The 18823-nt window shown below is 40.3% G+C and overlaps 1 protein-coding gene across 2 annotated transcripts in view; it reads left to right on the top strand.

Annotated features, from left to right (window-relative positions):
* Nucleotides 1-18823, top strand: part of MTR (5-methyltetrahydrofolate-homocysteine methyltransferase) — an 89984-nt gene that overhangs the window by 46296 nt on the left and 24865 nt on the right. The window contains exons 16-22 of one of the 2 annotated variants that reach the window (XM_040967869.1): nt 2972-3151; nt 4991-5107; nt 5526-5666; nt 8364-8453; nt 9284-9436; nt 10208-10315; nt 11351-11451. In XM_040967869.1, coding sequence (XP_040823803.1) covers nt 2972-3151; nt 4991-5107; nt 5526-5666; nt 8364-8453; nt 9284-9436; nt 10208-10315; nt 11351-11451 — 890 coding nt within the window. The remainder of the gene's footprint in view (nt 1-2971; nt 3152-4990; nt 5108-5525; nt 5667-8363; nt 8454-9283; nt 9437-10207; nt 10316-11350; nt 11452-18823) is intronic. The other variant, XM_040967870.1, reaches the window with a different exon arrangement.

Below are 18823 nucleotides of genomic sequence, written 5' to 3'. Positions count from 1 at the left end.
GGCTAGAGCTGTGCTGATCCAAAGCCCGGAGCCTAGAGCCTCTTCCAGGTCTCCCATATGGGTGCAGGATCCCAAGGCTTTGGGCTGTCCTCAGCTGCTTTTCCAGGCCAAAAGCAGGGAGCTGGATGGGAAGCAGGGCCACCGGGATATGAACCCACGCCCATATAGATTCCCAGTGTATGCAAGGCAAGGACTTTAGCCACTAGGCTACTGTGCTAGGCCCTCTAGCTCCCTTCTAATGTGTACCCTGCAGGGACAGTAGTGAGGGCTGAAGTAGTCATGACCCTGACACCCACATGGTAGATTTGGGTAGAGTTCATGGCTCCTGACTTTGGCTTGCTTAGTCCAGCCACAACTGTGTGGGCATTTGCGGACAGGAGCAGTGGATGGGAGGTCTATCTACCTCGCATTCAAAAATTGGTAAAGTAAAATATTTAGATAATGTTTATTCTTTCTAAATTGGTAAAAGGAAACTTAAGAATGATCAAGATTAGAGCAGGTATGAAAAGAATGCAATGAAAAGAATGAATTAGCAGCCTCGTATGTTGGGAATGGAGTATAAAGTGATACCTTTTCAAAGACAGTAATACCCATGGAGACATTATTTGCTCATACATTTTGAACAAATAACCCCATTTATGGAAAATTATCCCAATAAAAATATTTAACAACACAAGAATACGAATATATTCAAAGGTTTTATATCAGTGTACTGAAAAATCTGAGAACCAAAATGCCAAAGGGAAGAGAAATAGATGGGTTATATATTTCTATGGGGATGTTATCTAGAGCTCTTAGATACTTTGTCAGTTATGGAATACATTGTCAAATTAACACATATTGAAAATTGTAGAAAGTGAAGCAAAAAAAAAAAAAAAGGCCATATACTAGCAAGCTTCAGAAAACAATACAGATGTTTTGATATAAAGTTTCAACCTCTTATTGAGTTCTCATAATGTTATTGGATGAAATAGTGAAGAATGAGAATCTGTTTTGCTTAGGTAATACTTTTTGTTATAAAGAGAAAACAGCTACCTTAAATGGAAAGCCACTGCTCTATACACAAAGCTGCAGTTTCTCCTAAAGGTGGCGTTTGAAACAATGATTTTTTTAAAAGTGCAGAAATTTGGGGCAGGTGTGTTGGCCTTCACCAGTGTTAGATCCAGAGAGATTGTCTCTAATCTTGATTCTGTAATGTGTGAAACTGTTTCCTCCTTGACCCGGAATGGGAAAGCCTGCTATTGTTTCACTAAATTTCTGTTTGGGGCTGTGAAACCGAGCATGGTTGAGGCCTCCTCGTGTATTTGTTTTATAGCCCCGGCTAATAGGTAAGACGGAATAACACAGAGGCCTGTACATGAGCACACTGTTTTGAGATTAACTTGCCTCTTTAGCGGACAGAGGCTGGGTGTGTGTTAATGTGGCAGGTCCTGTCCTGGATACAGTGACGGCAGTTTGACATGGCTTTGTCATAGTGGAGGTTGTAGTTGATGACTCCTTTCTGGCTATAGAGATTGAATTCTGCCATTGAGGGTGCTCATGAATGTCCCCCTGGCTTTTATGCCTTGGTCTGCAGCTGGACTTCACATCCCAGCCTCCTGTGTGTGACATACTCATCTCAGTCTGCCCAGCAAATGATCACATGGAGATGGAAATGGCCAGGACCTTGACTACCAACCAAACTAAATTAGTAAAGACAGCTAGTATCATGGGCAATTCCCACCCTCCTTCTGCCTCCTCTGTTTCTACTGAGTTGACAACCTAGAACCCTGTTTGGTCTTCTGATGAAGAGTGAATGAAATCAGCTCTAATGACGTGCTTTTGACCAGTTTTCTAGGACCACATCTTAGTCTCAGCTTCTACCTTATCACTCTTTACTGAAGGTGGAAGAAGTAAGAAGCTGTTGATGAGAGTTTGCTATCTCCACTAGAAGCCAGAGGAGTAGTAGGGCTGTAAAAAAACTTGCTCCTGTCTTCTTTTCTGCTGAATTGTGAGGAAATTTTCTAAATAGGAAGTGAAATCTAACTCCACCACATGCAGGGAGAGATTAAACAGAACGAATATTTGAGAAAGTAAACACCAAACTAGGTAAGTGATGAAAAGAATATAATAGAGTGAATTCTTGTCATTTCCTGCCACTCTGCTTTCTGGATGATGAACTGTCCTGGAGTCAGGTAGGTGTTTCTCAAGTTCCTGGGACAGCTCCCTCTAGAGGTGAGGAAGTGTGTGATCAGAAGCTAGGACTTAACCAAGGTGTTTGTACCCTGCCCAGCCAGGTCAGTGTGTCCTGGGCAGTAGCAGTAATACATGGAAGGACTGTGAAGTGTGAGCAAGCTTGGTGGGCTTCAGGAACACCAAGGGAATAGTGTGGGGCACGAGGGGCTGAGGAAGGGGCAAATGGTGGGAGATGGCACTGTAGATGGAGGCCCAGATTCTGAAGATGATAGGAAGCAACTGGGAGTACAAGCTGTTTCAACTGCTATTGACACTGTTTTGAAGGGTTTTGTAGGTTTGACATCAATCATCTTTTAGCAAGCAAACACTGTGGTGGGTGGGAAATAAATAGGTGTCCGTGAGTTAACCTAAAACATGATTGTGAGAATCAGGAAAGGATGACATAGTGTTGCCTGGGAGACAGGCTAAGATCTTTGCAGGAAGGACAAGGTAACAAGGGCACTTATTTTTTTTTAACCTGTTCTTTAATAATGTTTAGGTTTGTGTCAAATATGTATATTTTTAGAAGTTTCTTTATTAATATGCCATTTGATTTTTATGAAGCAACTGTGATTGTTGGGTTGATATTGTTACAGGCTCCTCTGAGATTGCTTGATTAAGTTTTAGGGATTGTTTGGCATTTATATTTCTATGAAATCCGAGCATTGACACTTGAGTACTCTTGACAAGTAAAGTTGCCCTGTTTTCATAGATAACACTTTATTTTTGTATTTCAAATTGGATCTGCTTTCCCTAGGCAACAGAAACGGATGTTAAAATCAGAGTATGTACTCGGGCTTACCATCTACTTGTGAAAAAGCTGGGCTTTAATCCCAATGACATTATCTTTGACCCCAATATCCTCACCATTGGTACTGGGATGGAAGAACACAACTTGTATGCTATTAATTTTATCCATGCAACAAAAGTCATTAAAGTAAGTATGAGCATTTTCTTTTACCTGAAAAGTGGCTCAAATTGATTGTATGACTTCAGTGAATGGTTGGGGCTAATATAACATTGACATTCCTGTTCTTAGTAAATTATTTTTCTAAGATTTAAGAACTTCTTTTAATTGTGAAGTATGACCCATGTAAGGGAGAAATTATAAAATTGATTATGAAGCATAATATAGCTTTCATTTAGTCCAGGGTGGAAAACACCAGTCCCCCATGTGTCTCCTTTTCTGATTAGACCACATTATAAGGCATCCATTGTCATGATTTCTGTACCACTTTATTGTATATCTTTATAATGTTATCATTTATATAAACTTTTATTTATTCCTGGGTTTTATAATTGCAAGATTACATACTCATTAAAACTTGTGGTCCCCCCAAATCAATTACTCAGATTTTGCAGTCATTCACAGACATGTGCAAAGTGCTGGAGAATTTGAGTGACCTAACTCACATGAACCCAGATGAGACTGAATAGGCCCATGGTAGATCTTCTTGTTTTAGCCCTCATTATTTTTCCTACTGTGTACCCTCCCTGCTTTTTTTTTTTTTAAGTTTGTTGGTGATTTTGCTCTTTTCCATGGACCTCGATGTGGTATTGAAGTGCTGTCTAGTGTTCTTGAGTACAAGAAGGCTGTGGTGAGCCTTCTGGACCAAGTCTGTGTACTAGATAAGCTTTGTCTAGGTATCAGTTATAGTTCTTTTGGTTGTGAATTCAGCGTTAGCAGATTGGCAATTCTCTCATTTGTTAAGTAAGGTTATCTGCAATAAAACATAGATTATGTATGTGATCAAAGGTTCCCAGGAGCCTGTCTATGTTTTTCCAAAGAGCAGTGTTTCAATATTCCCTAACTCAGTATCTGCAGTGATTCTTTAGAACATAGCTGACAGGAAACAGTGAAAATTAACTAAATAGCTAAATTATGCTGTTTAGTTTTGTCTGGTTTTGAGCTTAATGTAACTGGAATTATCAGATTCTTATTCTTTGTTTAACTTCATTTCCAAAGAGTCATCTGTGTTCATATATCTGTCATTTACTTTATTAATTGTATAACTTTATCACTATTAAACATTATACTATTGGTGGACATCTGGTTTGTTTTCAGCTTTTGGACGTTATGAACAATACTGCTTGCTATAAACATTTTCATGCATTTTGTATCTTAAGCACTCATGTCTGGGTTTCTCTATAGTATGTACATGGCAGTAATGGTTGGGTCATAGGAAAAAATGAAGAGCTATTTCTTTAAGTGCTTGAGTCTGTTTGATTTGAAACTAATAGTATGAGAATCCCTATTGTTGCAGAAACCTGCTAAGCTTAATATTGTCACAGGTATGGACAATATTGTCACAGCTATGGAACCTCAGTTTTGTTTTGTTCTCTTATAACTGGTCAAATTTATAGCGAGGTAGAATGTTCATTTAAGCATGGGAATCTTCTGGTAGCTTGTACTTTCAGTAAGAGATTTTTGTGTGTATGTATGTGTTTTTTATCTGTCGCTGTCTCTTTATAACTTACAGGTACATAGTTGATGGGACACCATGTATAACATGTATAGTGCGCTTATCATGGGCACTATAGAGGTATATAAAGTACATTTTTGTGTTTTTCTTAGGCAGTTTAGTGCCCATTGGGAAAAATTATGCAACAGGTCCTCTGTCACACCAAAGGAAAGTCTAGATGTGTGTCTAGTAATCTGAAGCTGTGGACTGTTTATGAAGTTTATTTGTTTTTAGTTTCCATTCTTACAGATAAAGCTTAAAAAATGTTATTGCTGCTGTTGGGGAATATATTCAGATTTTTAAATTTCTTCCAGGAAACATTGCCTGGAGTCAGAATAAGTGGAGGCCTTTCCAACTTGTCCTTTTCCTTCCGAGGAATGGAAGCCATTCGAGAAGCAATGCATAGTGTTTTCCTTTACCATGCAATCAAGGTATGATAGATGCTCTGTTGTCCTGTTGAAGCAGGAGCTTATAAACTGGACGCTCACTGTAGCATGCTACATATGTGAGTAAATAAGGATCTGTCAGGACAGGGCTATACCCATTGATTTATATTTACATTTATGTGAGTGGCGGTGGGAGGGACTGAGGCCTGAGATGCTTTCTTAAAAAGTGAGATTTTGAGAGTGAGAGAGGATGAGTGTGTGCTGCCATCTGCTGGTTCACGCCTGTATTCCCACATTGGCTGGGACTAGGAAACATCCATGCTACTGCCCTGGGTATGCACTAGCAGGAAGCCAGGAGACTGAGCCCAAAATCTCACCTGGGTTCTCTGGTTGTGGATGTGTACACTGACGTGATTTAGGACATCACTGCGCACGTCACTTTTTTTTTTTTAATTGTCCTTAGTTTGGTATGGACATGGGGATAGTGAATGCCGGAAACCTCCCTGTATATGATGATATTCACAAGGAACTCCTCCAGCTCTGTGAAGATCTCATCTGGAATAAAGACCCTGAGGCCACTGAGAAGCTCTTACGCTATGCCCAGGTAGAAAGATAAGTTTTTACAGAAAACGTGGTTTTTTTTTGTTTAATTCTTGAATTTATTGCTCATGATTATCAGCCTTTCATTGCTGAATAGAAGTAACTGTTGAATTTTGACTTTAGAGGACTGAAGATTCATATAACAACTTGCAGGAAAGGTATGATGGAAATGAGGAAACAGATCGTACCTTGGATGCTTTGGTATTCTAAACTAAGGTTTCTTTTATATTGTGTTGAAATGTTAAAACTTAATTTTTTTATATCGAAGTGATGTCTTACCTATGGAAAATAAATGAAATGCAGATAAGCACAGCACAATAATAAAAATCACTAATTCTACTAGAGGTAATACTTTGAAATTTTGTTAAAACTGCTTAGTCATGTGGTCTTTTATATACTCATAGGTATGCATGCATTCACATTTTCTTTTCAAAAATAGAACTATATTCTAGATGTTCTTGGTAAGATGTTTTGCAGTATGTTGGGAATATCCTCTCCTTTTTATTAGATATTTTCTATTTCATCATTTTATGTAATGTTTTGGACTTTCTTGCATGGCTGTGTTATCTGTTTCCTGTTGTTGTATGTGTAGGTTTGTGTAGGGTTTGGTCTCTGTGTGTCAAAGTTCTGCAGTACAAAGCTTGGCGTCTGTACATACCTGATCTGTAAAAGTGGGAATAAGTGTGGCTAATTAGAAAATCAATCCCTTATTTCCCACTTACTTTATGTTAGCACATTAAGTATCTGTCATGGTTGCTGTGTCCTAGAATTCAGTTTAAGAAAAGATGAGATCTTTTTCTCAATGAAACATGCACTTTCATCTGGTTAGGAGAATAGGGGCAAAGGAAGACGTTTTCCCAACAAGGCCTACTGGAAAAGTGGTGGCATGGTTTTGCGAAGAATGTTTTTGCTTATATTGCCTACTTTGTCAGTTTTTTCCCATGTTAGAATTTGAATTTAGTTTTGATGTAACTGCCAACTTTTCCTGTTCTATAGAATAATATTCTGGAAGAAGGATAGGACAATATATAAGATTAACTGTGTCCTTGATTTGTCAGGTTTAGCAGCAGAAAGACTTAGATTTCTGAAGCTGTTTGTGAAACTCATAGGCTCAACAAAGCTATGATAGTGCACAAACCATAGTCTTCTCATTTCCCTTTACCCATTTCAAGTTTCTCGTATGGACCCATGGCAGGTTGTGATTGTTGCAGGTGTTAACCAAATAATCGGTTTCTCAGCTCATTGCATATGAAATAATCTCTAGAAACAGTTCCCCTTCTCCCAGTTTCTGTGACTTTCTGCAGTTGTAGACAAAATGCTTATTAGCCCTTCCTTACTTTTTGAACATTGAGACATGAACATTAGATACTATCTGGCTTCCATCTTAGGCCTTCTTTGACCTGGAGGGGGCCTCTCGTTAGTAGCTTATTAAGACGGAGTTCTGTTGAAGGCCAGGGGACAGCATAGCTTCTGTATCATGAAGTTGTAGTCTTGAGTGTTTTCTGAACCTGTGAAATGATGTGTTATTTTATTTTCCCCCCAACTTGTCCAGAGGAAGTTGTCCCAGGAAAGGGAAGGGTCTTTATTTGTAAGACCGTTTCTATTTAAGATTTTGTTGACACTGTTTTGCTGGATGCCAGATATGCTTTCTAGCCGTTTATGCTTCTGCATTCATTCTGAGCTGCCGAGAGGTTTTGCCTTTGGAAGTGCGCCTGAACTGAGGGAAACCTTTTTGTTTTTTAATATTGAATTAAAAAATATATACTCATTTATTTTTATTGGAAAGGCAGTTTTACAGAGAAAAGGGGAAACAGAGAGAAAGCTCTTAGATCCACTGATTCACTCCCCACAGGGCTGTAATGGCCAGAGCTGAGCCAATCTGAGGCCAGTAGCCAGGAGCCTCCTCTGGGTCTCCCACATAGGTGCAGGGTCCTAAGGAATTGGATCATCCTCCATGGCTTTCCGCAGAGTGCTGGATCAGAAGTGGAGGAGCTGGGACATGAACTAGCATCCTTATATGATTGCTGGCACTGCTGAGGGTTATCCAGTTGAGCTATGCTGGCTCTGGGAATTTTTTTTTTTCTTATTTTGTAAAATTTATTTACAGGGATAGAGTGGGCAGAGTGGGGAAAATGGGGGGAAGGGGGGATGCTTTTACTTCCATCTTTAAAAAGTTATTTTTTTAAGGATTTTTTTAAAAAGGATTTATTTATTTATTTATTTATTTATTTATCTATCTATTTATTTCAAAGGCAGAGTTAGCCAAGAGTGAAAGATAAGAGGGAGAGGAAGAGGCAGAGAGAGAGAGGTCTTTCATCTGATTCACTCCCCAAATGTCTGCACTGACCAGGGCTGGGCTAGGCTGATGCCAGGAGCCTGGAACTCCATGCGGGTCTCATTGTGGATGGGTGGCATGGGCCCAAGTGCTGAGCTTTCTTCTGCTGCCTTCTCAGATATATTAGGAGTGAGTGGGTTGGAATTAGAGCAGCTAGAATCTAAACTAATGCTCAGTGGGTTGCTGGTATTGGCTTAACCTGTTGTGTCACAACACCAGCTCCCAAACATTTGATCTTTTCATTTTATATACTCTACTGGAAGCTAAATAAAAAATAAATAATACAAAGGTTGTTTGTTTTTTGCTGTCAAGTAGTTTAGTAAGTGCCCGATTGAGCTCATTTTTAAAATTCTAATTACAATGCAGACTCATGGCAAAGGTGGAAAAAAAAATGTCCAGTCTGATGAGTGGAGGAATAATTCCATTGAAGAACGCCTGGAGTATGCCCTTGTGAAGGTGAGTTGTATGACTTGAACTGGTTTCCTGATGCTGCAGGGAGGGGGCTGGCAGGGAGTGATGACAATGGTTGGAGAAGGAGAGGCCCTAGATAACTTGGACTACCTGTCACTCCTTTCCCAGACACATTAGCAGGGACCTGGAACTGAAGTGGAACAGCAGAGACTCAAACCAGTGCTTGTATGCGATGCCAGCATTGTGGGGTTGACTTAACCTGCTATACCACAATGTTGGCCCCTTAATTTTTTTTTTCTAGAATTGAATCTAACTCTTGGGCCTTTTGAGATTCATGTGGTTGGATTTGTGGTAATAGCCACAAACAAGCATCCCTGAGTGGAAATTGGAGGAGGGATTCAGTGAAAGCCAGAAAGATCAGAGCTGCACTGGTTCATGGGCTGGCCCTTTAGTAAGGGCTCTGCTTGTTGTCATTCCTCCATAGCCCTGTAATATTATGGTGAAAAAATGTATTTATTTGACCAAGATGTTTATTAACATCAAATATCAGTGTTGAAATATTGGGATACAAAGTATATGTTATTAGGAGTTTGAACTCATGTGAGTTCATTGCTTTCCATCGATAGTGCCAGTGGGTTAGATGGGTTATCTCACCTAATTATCCTCCAAACTACTCTGTGGTAGATGACTGAGTCACTCTAACTGAGGAGACTAAAGCTTAATAAGCCATCCAAATAGACATAGGAGCTGGTGTTCATACTGAGGCAGTCTGACTATGAAACCCGTGTCTTCAAGCATCCTGTGGTTCCTTTTGTTGACCACCATTTGGATTAAACCAATTTGTGTGTGTTTTCCTCTTTCCTTTTTTTTTTAAGGGCATTGAAAAATATATCATCGAGGATACTGAGGAAGCCAGATTAAATCAGGAAAAATATCCCCGGCCCCTGAATATAATTGAAGGACCTTTAATGAATGGCATGAAAGTTGTCGGCGATCTTTTTGGAGCTGGAAAAATGTTTCTACCTCAGGTTGGCAAACAATAAGAAGACATTTTTGCAGTGTAACATTTTTCTTTGTCTTTTAATGTGTTGTAAGTTAGGAATCATCTGGAAATACTTAGCATGGTTATCTAATCTTTGTTAGCATATTTTATACCACTTCTTGTCTCCAATGTCTAGACAATACCAAGTTAAATGTGACATTAACACTGTTAAGATTTGATCTGACCAGCCAATGTCCCGCTTTAAGGATGTGTACTCTGAAGAAACATTACTGTTTTCAGTAGTCACATGTTTCAGGTAAACCAGAACCCTTTGATTTGTAGTAGTTACTAACCATGATAGTTGAGAAATACATGTTGAATATTAGGATAGGGCCATGAGACATGTGAAAACTAAAATGCCTTCTTCAAGTGATAGCTTCAGTCAGTTTTAGGTGAGTTGGAGTGCTGGAGATGGAGAAGAGAAGGCTGGGAATGAGGTCATGGTGGAGAAGTTTGGAGCCCAAGAACCTGAGGACTGATAGAATCCTTGAGGTAGAGGAAGACAGCACAGGTAGTGACTCTGGGACTGAAATTGCAGCACTGCGTTTTCAGTCTTGTTTTCCTTCTGCTGTGTCTCATTCATTGGCTTCCCTGCAGGAAGAGAACATTTTTTTTTTCGTCCTGCTCTCTGACAGAGCAGCCTGTGCTGTACCTGGCTGAGGTCACTGCATTCTAACCAATTCCTGTGTTTCCCAGTTGGCCGCTTAGTGGCCAGTTGATAGTGGGGTGAAGATGCCAACTCTGCTTTTTCCCCCAGGTTATAAAGTCGGCTAGAGTCATGAAGAAAGCTGTTGGCCACCTTATCCCCTTCATGGAAAAAGAAAGAGAAGCAAACAGAATACAGAATGGCACCTTAGAGGAAGAGGCAAGTCATTTTGTTCAGGCCTGTGAGCCCTTTAAGGAGTTGGTATGGAAGACTGTTTCTGGGTTAGGGATAGGGGCAATCAGGCTAGCCTGTGTTTGTCATTAAATAGACAGTAAACAGATGAACCAGCTATCAAATTACCTGGGGTTTTCTTCTGAATGTTGCCTTAAGAAATTTTTGGTTAGTCATAAATTTTCAATCAAATATTACAATTTCAGACAAAACTGGATCACTTCTTCATTGGCTGACTATTTGCAGAGCCCCTACTGTGCTAGGCAGCCTGGCTACATAGATCTGTCCCTGAGATGGAGGTAAAGGAGTAACATTTATTTTGGAAAACCCAAAACTCAGTATTGTCTCTGTGTGGGTAATGGGCTTGGCACTTCTGGATTCCATTTCATTCTTTCTTTGGCTGCATCACCAGTACAGTTGTTCATCTGTTTGACCCTGGGTAATCCCTGTGGGGTGCAGTCAGTGCTGGCCCTTAGGATTCTGAATTCTTAAACTGATGGGAGTTTGTGAATGGCCCAGGCAGACATGCTACTTATAAAATCCCTTTTGTCTTTTTTTTTCATTTTTAAGGGAGGAGGGTGCTAACAGTGCATAGAACATTTTTGTTAGAGAGATAATCAGATACCCTCCATACTGGCCTGGTGCGATTGTTTTTTGTTTCTGCTGCAGTGTATGCAGTTAGCCAACTCCTTCCTCTTATTCCCTCTCCTTTTATTATTAACAGTAAATATTTGGCAGGTGGTTTGGTGAAATAGAGGATATAGTCTTTAGTTGTGGGGCTATTTTGTGTTTAAATTCTTCTTTGGGATTAGGAGACCCATGATGTTGGTTGAAGCCCCTTGGGTTAACCAGCTGAGTGGGCCTCCTTTGACCTGCTTGGGCTTATCACGGTCTTCTGCAGAACTCTCAATTGAGGTTTCCTATCTGTGGTTGTGTGACACTGCCGGTCTGGTGCTGGAGAACTGGGTACTGGATCAGTGCTCAGTCATCCCAGTTGTACTTAGTTGCTTGGCTTCTTTCCAGGACCCTTACCAAGGCACCATTGTGCTGGCTACTGTTAAAGGTGACGTGCATGACATAGGCAAGAACATAGTTGGAGTAGTCCTTGGCTGCAATAATTTCAGGTGAGTTAACGCTTCACCTGCTTCAATCCCTTTTCTGCTATAACTGATAACATTTCAACAGGGTAATTCTCTATTGTGAAGGAGTAGTAGTGAATATTAAAGGTTATTTTTTACTTCCTTTTGCTTATTTTCAAGTTTTCTATAATAACATCTTTTCAAATAAAATAAGTTAGTAATTATTTGCCTATTTTTTGTTCAGTAGTGAGGTCAAGTAAAACTGCTTTCTGCTGTATCTTATTGTAACAAATCAGTATTTATATAGCTTATTACAACAAATCAGCTCTCTTTTCTAGAAGAGAATGGACTTTAGCTATAGCTGTAGCTGTGCCCCTTTGAGTTCTCTTCTCTGTTGTCAAATGACAGTTACTCTCTAAGCCCCTTTCCTGCTCTGACCTTTTTATCCACCTCTGCCTTAAAGGCCAGTTAAATGTAGGTTGGAGCTGTTCAGGAAATCTGGAAAAGAGGAGTGGAATGAGGAAGGCTCCTTTCCACTCCGACTGTCTTCACAGGCACTTCTGTTAACCTTCTCGCTCTCTCAGTCAAGACTCAACGTTTGGTGGTGGTGGGTGGGGAGATGGGTCTAAAGGGATTTTGGCTAACAGGTACCAAATTAGACTTAAATCGAAGGAACAGGGTGGGGAAAGACTAGAGGTCTTAATACACTAGTATTTATTTTATGAACAAGTAGAATCTCTAAAGGGAAATGTTGATTATCTTCATTTGATCAGTACAATCCAGTACATATTGGATATATGTGTGAAAATGTCAACTGTAGCTTACAAATATGTACAGTTACTGCTAATGTAAAAATGGAGCAAGCATGGTAGGGTAGCAGGTTGATCTTCGTCTGTGGCGTCAGCACCCCTATGGGTTCTGGCTCATGTGCCGGCCACTACCTGTTCCAGTTTCCTGCTAGTGGCCTGTGAAAGCAACAGAGGAAAGCCCAGCTCCTTGGAGCCCTTCACCCACATGGGAGACCCAGAAGAAATTCCTAGCTCCCTGGTTTGAACTGGCCTCGCTCTGGTTGTAGTGGCTGCATGTGGGGTAGGCCAGCAGATGGAAAAACTGTGCTGTCTTTTCTTCCCTCATAGTAATTTTGACTTTGAAATGACATAAATGAATCTTATAAAAAAATAAAAAATAAATTTGAAAGACAACAGTTTCTCATTCTATGTATAAGTACTATTTCTATTAGGGTATTTTGTGTGTGTATGTTTTTTTAAAGAAGATAATCTTGGGGTCGAATGCTTGATTCTCACCCTTCCCCCCCACTGCTTTACCAGGCACATCAATGCTCGTATGGAATGTTGTCATCGCAGGTAGCAGCTTAACGCATTGTGCTACTGCTGCAACCCCGGGAGCAATTCTTGAGATACCGTTGTCACCTGCTTTATCGTTATTTGTTTTGATCAGTGAGTGATTATCTTGGAAGAGCATATTGAATAATATTTTCCTTCTCAGCAAAGGCATCTTAAGAGGATAGGGAAAATTATGGCACTGCTCCAGAGTGCTACTGGAACTGAATGTCAAACTCTGAAGGTTGCTTGTTAGACGCAGTGCTTTCCTGCAGTACATCCAGTACCTGGCCTGTGCACTGAAGTTTTGCTTATCTTTGCTAATAAATCTAAATGGGGAAAGATTTTATGATGAAATTTTAATTTCTCTTCCCAGAAAAAGTGTGAACATGCAGACTTCCTAATCAGAGTCAAGCAGCCTTTTGGCTTGTATCTCGTCATGTGGTCTCTTGCACTGATGAGTTTTGTTTTACAGTGTTAGTGAGTAGACAGACGCCTTATGCAGGTAGGTGCGCATTCTAGGAGCAGCAGCGTGATGCTGGGGTGCTTGTATGAGTCAGCTGGTGAGTGGGTTCCTAGATCATCCACTTTCAAATCCTTTCCCTTAGCTTTCTGTCACTGATGCAGTGAATCTCACGAAACAGCAAAAATATTTCTCTGTCAGGAAGAAAAGTGAAACTAAAAATGATAGTGTCTGTCTAGACAGAAAGCTCAGGTTTTGTGGGGAAGGTGATATGCTGCAATTGAATTAGCAATTTTGAGGGTTTGAATAGGATGAATTTACCAGAGCTGCTAATGCCTCGCTGCTCTTTACCATTTGCAACGTGTGCAGTGCTCTCATGTTCCTGAACTATTCCTTCCTCTCCTGATTTTGTTCTTGTTTTTGCTTTGTGGCTCCTTTACTTTTCTAGTCTTTGATCCTTCCTTTCTTTGCATGATTTTCTTTCTGCCCTGCTGGCTTTGGATGCATTTTTCTCAACTTACAGATGAAAAAATGAACTGAGAGAACTTACCACACAGCTAACAGGGTAGACCAGACTCAGTCCTCTGATTCTAAAAGCTGAGGATTTTGTATTATTTCACTTTACCTTTCGATAGACATTTTTTTTTAATTTTCAAACAACTTGAACTGTAGTATCTAATGTGAATATTCTAAATTCCATTTAAGAAATAATATATACATATTTATAAATATTTTTACTATACTATTATACTTATTATAAAAACAATTATACTATGAGATGCTTGGTTATGTTAGTTTTTCATTTAATGTAACTGAAAGAAGACATCTGGACTTTAGTATACACTGTTAACAAAAGTGTGGTATATCAATGAATTTAAAAATTATGTATCACATCTATTATGGATCTAATGAAAAGAATAATGAAACATATTTGTATTTTAATCAGTTGTCTTTTTTTAAAATAAAATTTATTTATTTGAAAGGTAGAGTCACAGAGAAAGAAACAGGGAGAGAGGGAGGGAAAAGAGAGAGAAAGAGAGAAAGAGATTTCCAATACTTTGGTTCACTCCCCAAATGGCTGTAACAGCCAGAACTGGGCCAGACTGAGGACAGGACCACATGGGTACAGGGTCCCAAGGCTTTGGGCCATCCTCTGCTGTGTTCCCAGGTGCATTAGCATGGAGCTGGATCGGAAGAGGAGCAGTTGGGACTTCACCTGCTGCTCCATAATGCTGGGCCCCCTTAGCTGTTCTCAAGTTCCTTCTCTGGCATGAATTTTTTTAAAAAAATGCAATACATGGGTATGAATGGAAATGTTGTATAACGTACTATTCAGCTGAGCTTAAAAATAAGTAGGTAAGTTATGGACATTTTAATCCCACCTTGTGTACCTTTACATGCTCACTAGCAATTGATTATTTAAAAGCTTTTTATTTGTTATATATTAAAGGAAACGCTTTTAAAAATCTTTGTTTTTTTTTAACTTATTGGTATTATCATTTTATGATACATTTTTAAAAAAGATTTATTTATTTTTATTACAAAGTCAGATATACAGAGAGGAGGAGAAACAGAGAGGAAGATTTTCTGTCCAACGAGTCACTCCCCAAGTAAGTGCAATGGCCAGTGCTATGCCAATCTGAAGCCAGGAGCCAGGACCTTCCTCCAGGTCTCTCGCACATGGGTGCAGGATCCCAAAGCTTTGGGCCATCCTCGACTGCTTTCCCAGGCCACAAGCGGGGAGCTGGATGGGAAGTGGAGCTGCTGGGATTAGAACCGGCACCCTTATGGGATCCTGGCATGTTCAAGGTGAAGACTTTTAGCCACTAGGCCACGCTGCCGGGCCCAATTTTATGATACATTTCCATAGGCCCTGGGATTTCCCTTTCTCCCTCCCCAAGTCTCCTTCCTCTCCCACTGAGTTCCTCTGTATTATTACAATAGTATAGTTCTTCATAAACAGTCATATGTCCATCATTACGAACATGGACAGTGGCAGAGTCCAGTGTCTGTACAACTTTTTCCCCACATCTGGTTCCTGGGTTTAGGGAGACACCATGAGTCCTATATAGCTAGGTTGTTGGTGGTACTGATCTTGCTGGAACCTGTTGGCTATTAGGTATGGGGGCCACATGGACCTATATTGACCCCAAAGTCGGTATTGTTTTCCCTGTGGGACCAGTGCAATGCAGAGCTCAATGAGTTCACTCCCAGCTCAGCACATGCACTGCTCACATTGTCCCTATTGTCTTAAGGCTTTTGCCACACTGTACAAAATGGCACTACTAGAGTTCTTCTTGATATACTGGCTATCAGGTCTGAGGGCTGCTTGGACCTATCTTGGGTGGATCCTGTAGGATGACACACTGTTGCAGTTCACTGAGCCAGAATCAGTTCACTCCCAGCTTAGTGCATAACCTTTGTCTCCCTGTACACTTGGCTTTAGGGGGAGGACTGGGCTGTGAAATGCAACCTGTTCCTGCACTGCCTGTCTGGGACCTGCTGCTCTGTCCCTGCTCCTGGTCAAATCAAACAGGCCAGCAGGATGGACAGTTCCCCGTCTGGGTTCACCTCCCAAGCTCCCAGTGAAAGTCCCTTCCCATCTGGTTGCTGGTGGAGTTCCAGCTGCCGGTGCAGGGTGCAGTTCAGATCGCCCCTCACTGAATGCTGGAGTATCAGTCACTGCAACACCACATAGTTGTGTCCGCTGTTTTCCACTGTCTGTCAGTCTCCAGGTACCCCTCTACTGTCGTTTTGTCATCTCCTATTTCCTGGAATATGCCCTCTCTGCTTTACACTGGCTAATATTTCTTTGCTTAAATGTTTCCTTATCCTATTCCACCATCTTGATTCTTTCCAACCTTAGTATTTTTAAAACTGAGCTGACCCCCAACATCTTACAAACACCTCTCTCCTTGTTTCAGTAAGTGACAATTCCAATTTTATTTCCCAAAGAAACGACCATGAGTCATTTTGACTTTTGTGATGTATTCTCACACACCACATATAATCCAAATCCACAGCTCTGCCATCACAGTGTTGGATCTGACCACTTCTCACTCCCTACACAGCTTCCTGCCGAGGCTTCTGCAGCAGCTTGGCTGACGTCTGCACTTCCACCTGTGCTTCTTCCATTCCAAAGTGAATCTGTTAAAACTTCAGTCAGATTTCTTGTTCCAGTGACTTTCTCGGGGAAGGCCAGAGCTCTGGCAGCAGCTTTGGGAACTCTCCAACTGTGGCTCCCCTGGGAGCTGCTTGGGCCCCACCTGTGGCCAGTTTAATTACAGTGGTGGTGTTCAAGCTTTAGTTTGAACACGAAAACTGCTTCTGTGATATTGATGGTCCTCTTCCTTGAACTCATCACCTACAACTGTCTTCTTCCAGTTTCTGTTTCAGCCACAGAATCTCTTCTCTTTCTTAAACAAGGCAGCCTGCACACACATAAGATGTTCATGAAAGGGCCCAGCATGATAGCATTGTGGCTAAAGTCCTCACCTGAATGTGCCGGGATTCCATATGGGCACCAGTTCTAATCCTGGCAGCTCCACTTCCCATCCAGCTCCCTGCTTGTGGCCTGGGAAAGTAGTCAAGGATGGCCCAAAGCCTTGGGACCCTGCACTTGAGTGGGAGACCTGGAAGAGCTCCTGGCTCCTGGCTTTGGATTGGCTTAGCTCCAGCCATTGTGGCTGCTTGGGGAGTGAACCGTTGGATGGGGGATCTTCCTCTCTGTCTCTGCTCCTCTCTGTATATCTGCCTTTGCAATAAAAATAAATAAATCTTTAAAAAAAAAGATGTTCATGAAAGAGGCATTGCTAAAAACAAGAGCAGGAAAATCAAGATGATTTCTTGTCACCAGATGATTTTTAATTTAATTTGAAAAATGTCTGCAGTGTAGAAAAAAAAAATGCATGCCTTTTTGTATCAGTTTAAAAGCAGTATTCTATTTTGCCAAATTTTATATGCAATAGTTTTATACTCAGCTACTGTTGAACAACAACAACAAAATGTGTTGTTGTTGATGTGCTTACATTTTTTTCAAGAAAGGTGTCCTGGTAACATTTTACTCCTGTTAAAACCTGTAGTGGTCATATATCATTAGTGTTTTTAATATTTGTTTGCTCCTGGGTTCGTCCTAGTAAAGCTAAATTTGGTTATCATTGTTTTGAAATTGTCTTGCCTTTTTTGAGGAATCTATACCTGCTGGCTTTTTTTTTTTCTCTTAAACCTTTTTTAAAAAATGTGATGTGGTGGTTACAGCCAAAGAATCTGATAGGCCGGAAGTTGATAAGGGGGATGCAGGTCACCTGCAGTGCTGGTGTCCAGTGACCCATCATCAGGGTCTTCTAGTGTCTACCAGGCACTCTTCGGTTTTATTTAACCGTTCTTACCTGTTTAAGAGTTGTTGACTCATAAAATAGGTGGGAATGCATGAGCTATTTTGTAATAGATCTATTTTGTAATAACAAATGCTCATAATCAAGTTCCATTGTAGAAATGACTGTAAATGCTCCTTAAACCTAAAACGTGGAAGTAAAAATAGAGATTGTTTTCCAGTGGAGACATTTCCTCTTCTCTGAGTTCCAGGAGGTTTAGTCCACCATTGATCTATTGATGTTACTTTATTTTCTCAGGCTATACTCCAGAGAGTTTTCTGCCCCTGTGCCTGCCCTCTGTCTTGTGTGTGTGTGTGTGTGTGAGAGAGAGAGAGAGAGAAAGAGAGAGAAAGAGAGAGAGAGACTGCCTTTCCTTCAAGTTTTCCTCATCTTTCTTGCTTACTTGTTCCCTGAGTCATTCTCCCTCTTTGCCATGCTTAAGTAGCCAGATTTCCTCATTATCAGCCTCGTCTGTACAGGAGCAAACATTTTCTTGATTATCCTTCTCATTGACTTCCATGTCTTAACAGGTACTTATTAAACAATTCCCCAGTATTCTTTCAAATGTCCCAAATGGATGAAATAATGGATTTTGGTGTCATATACTGATTCATCTTCTCACACTGTGGATAAAATGTGGGACTGGACAGGTTGCTTGACTTTTCTGTACTCTTCCTCAAGAAAATGGGGCCATAGCTGTATTTTCATCCCAGAATTGTTATGAAGGGTGAATGGAATGGCCTACCCAAAAATCTGTGTGAAGTGGAAATAACCCGAGTATGTTTCAGCAAATAAATGGGCAAAGATTGATCTTTAAAAAAGGATGGAATTTTGACGTACACTAAAATGTGAACATTGAAGACATTGTGCTAAGGGAAATAAACTAGATACAGGAGGGCAAATACTTTGAGATTTCACTTAGAGGAAATATATAGTTTAAGTAAATTTATAAAGATCAAACATAGAGATTACTGGGAACTGAGTTATTGGGAGAGTGGGAGAAAAGCAGAAATTTACAGCTTCTGTTTAGGGTGATTAAATCATTTTAGAAGTAAATAGTGATCATTATACAGTGTTTAACTGTAATCACTGCCATTGAATCTAATACTTGAAAATGTTTATAGTGAAAAATAATGTATCTTTGCTACAGTTTAAAACTACTAGAAAACACTGAATTACGCATCTTATCTGAGTGAATTGTAAGGAACGTGAATTATATCTCAGTAAAGCTGTCCTGGAAA

Source organism: Ochotona curzoniae, unplaced genomic scaffold (assembly GCF_017591425.1).
Source record: "Ochotona curzoniae isolate NIBS_2020 unplaced genomic scaffold, NIBS_Ocur_1.0 scaffold_4683, whole genome shotgun sequence".
Lineage (NCBI taxonomy): Eukaryota > Metazoa > Chordata > Mammalia > Lagomorpha > Ochotonidae > Ochotona > Ochotona curzoniae.
Note: the sequence above shows the minus strand (reverse complement) of the source record. Positions and strands in the feature narration are given on the sequence as shown.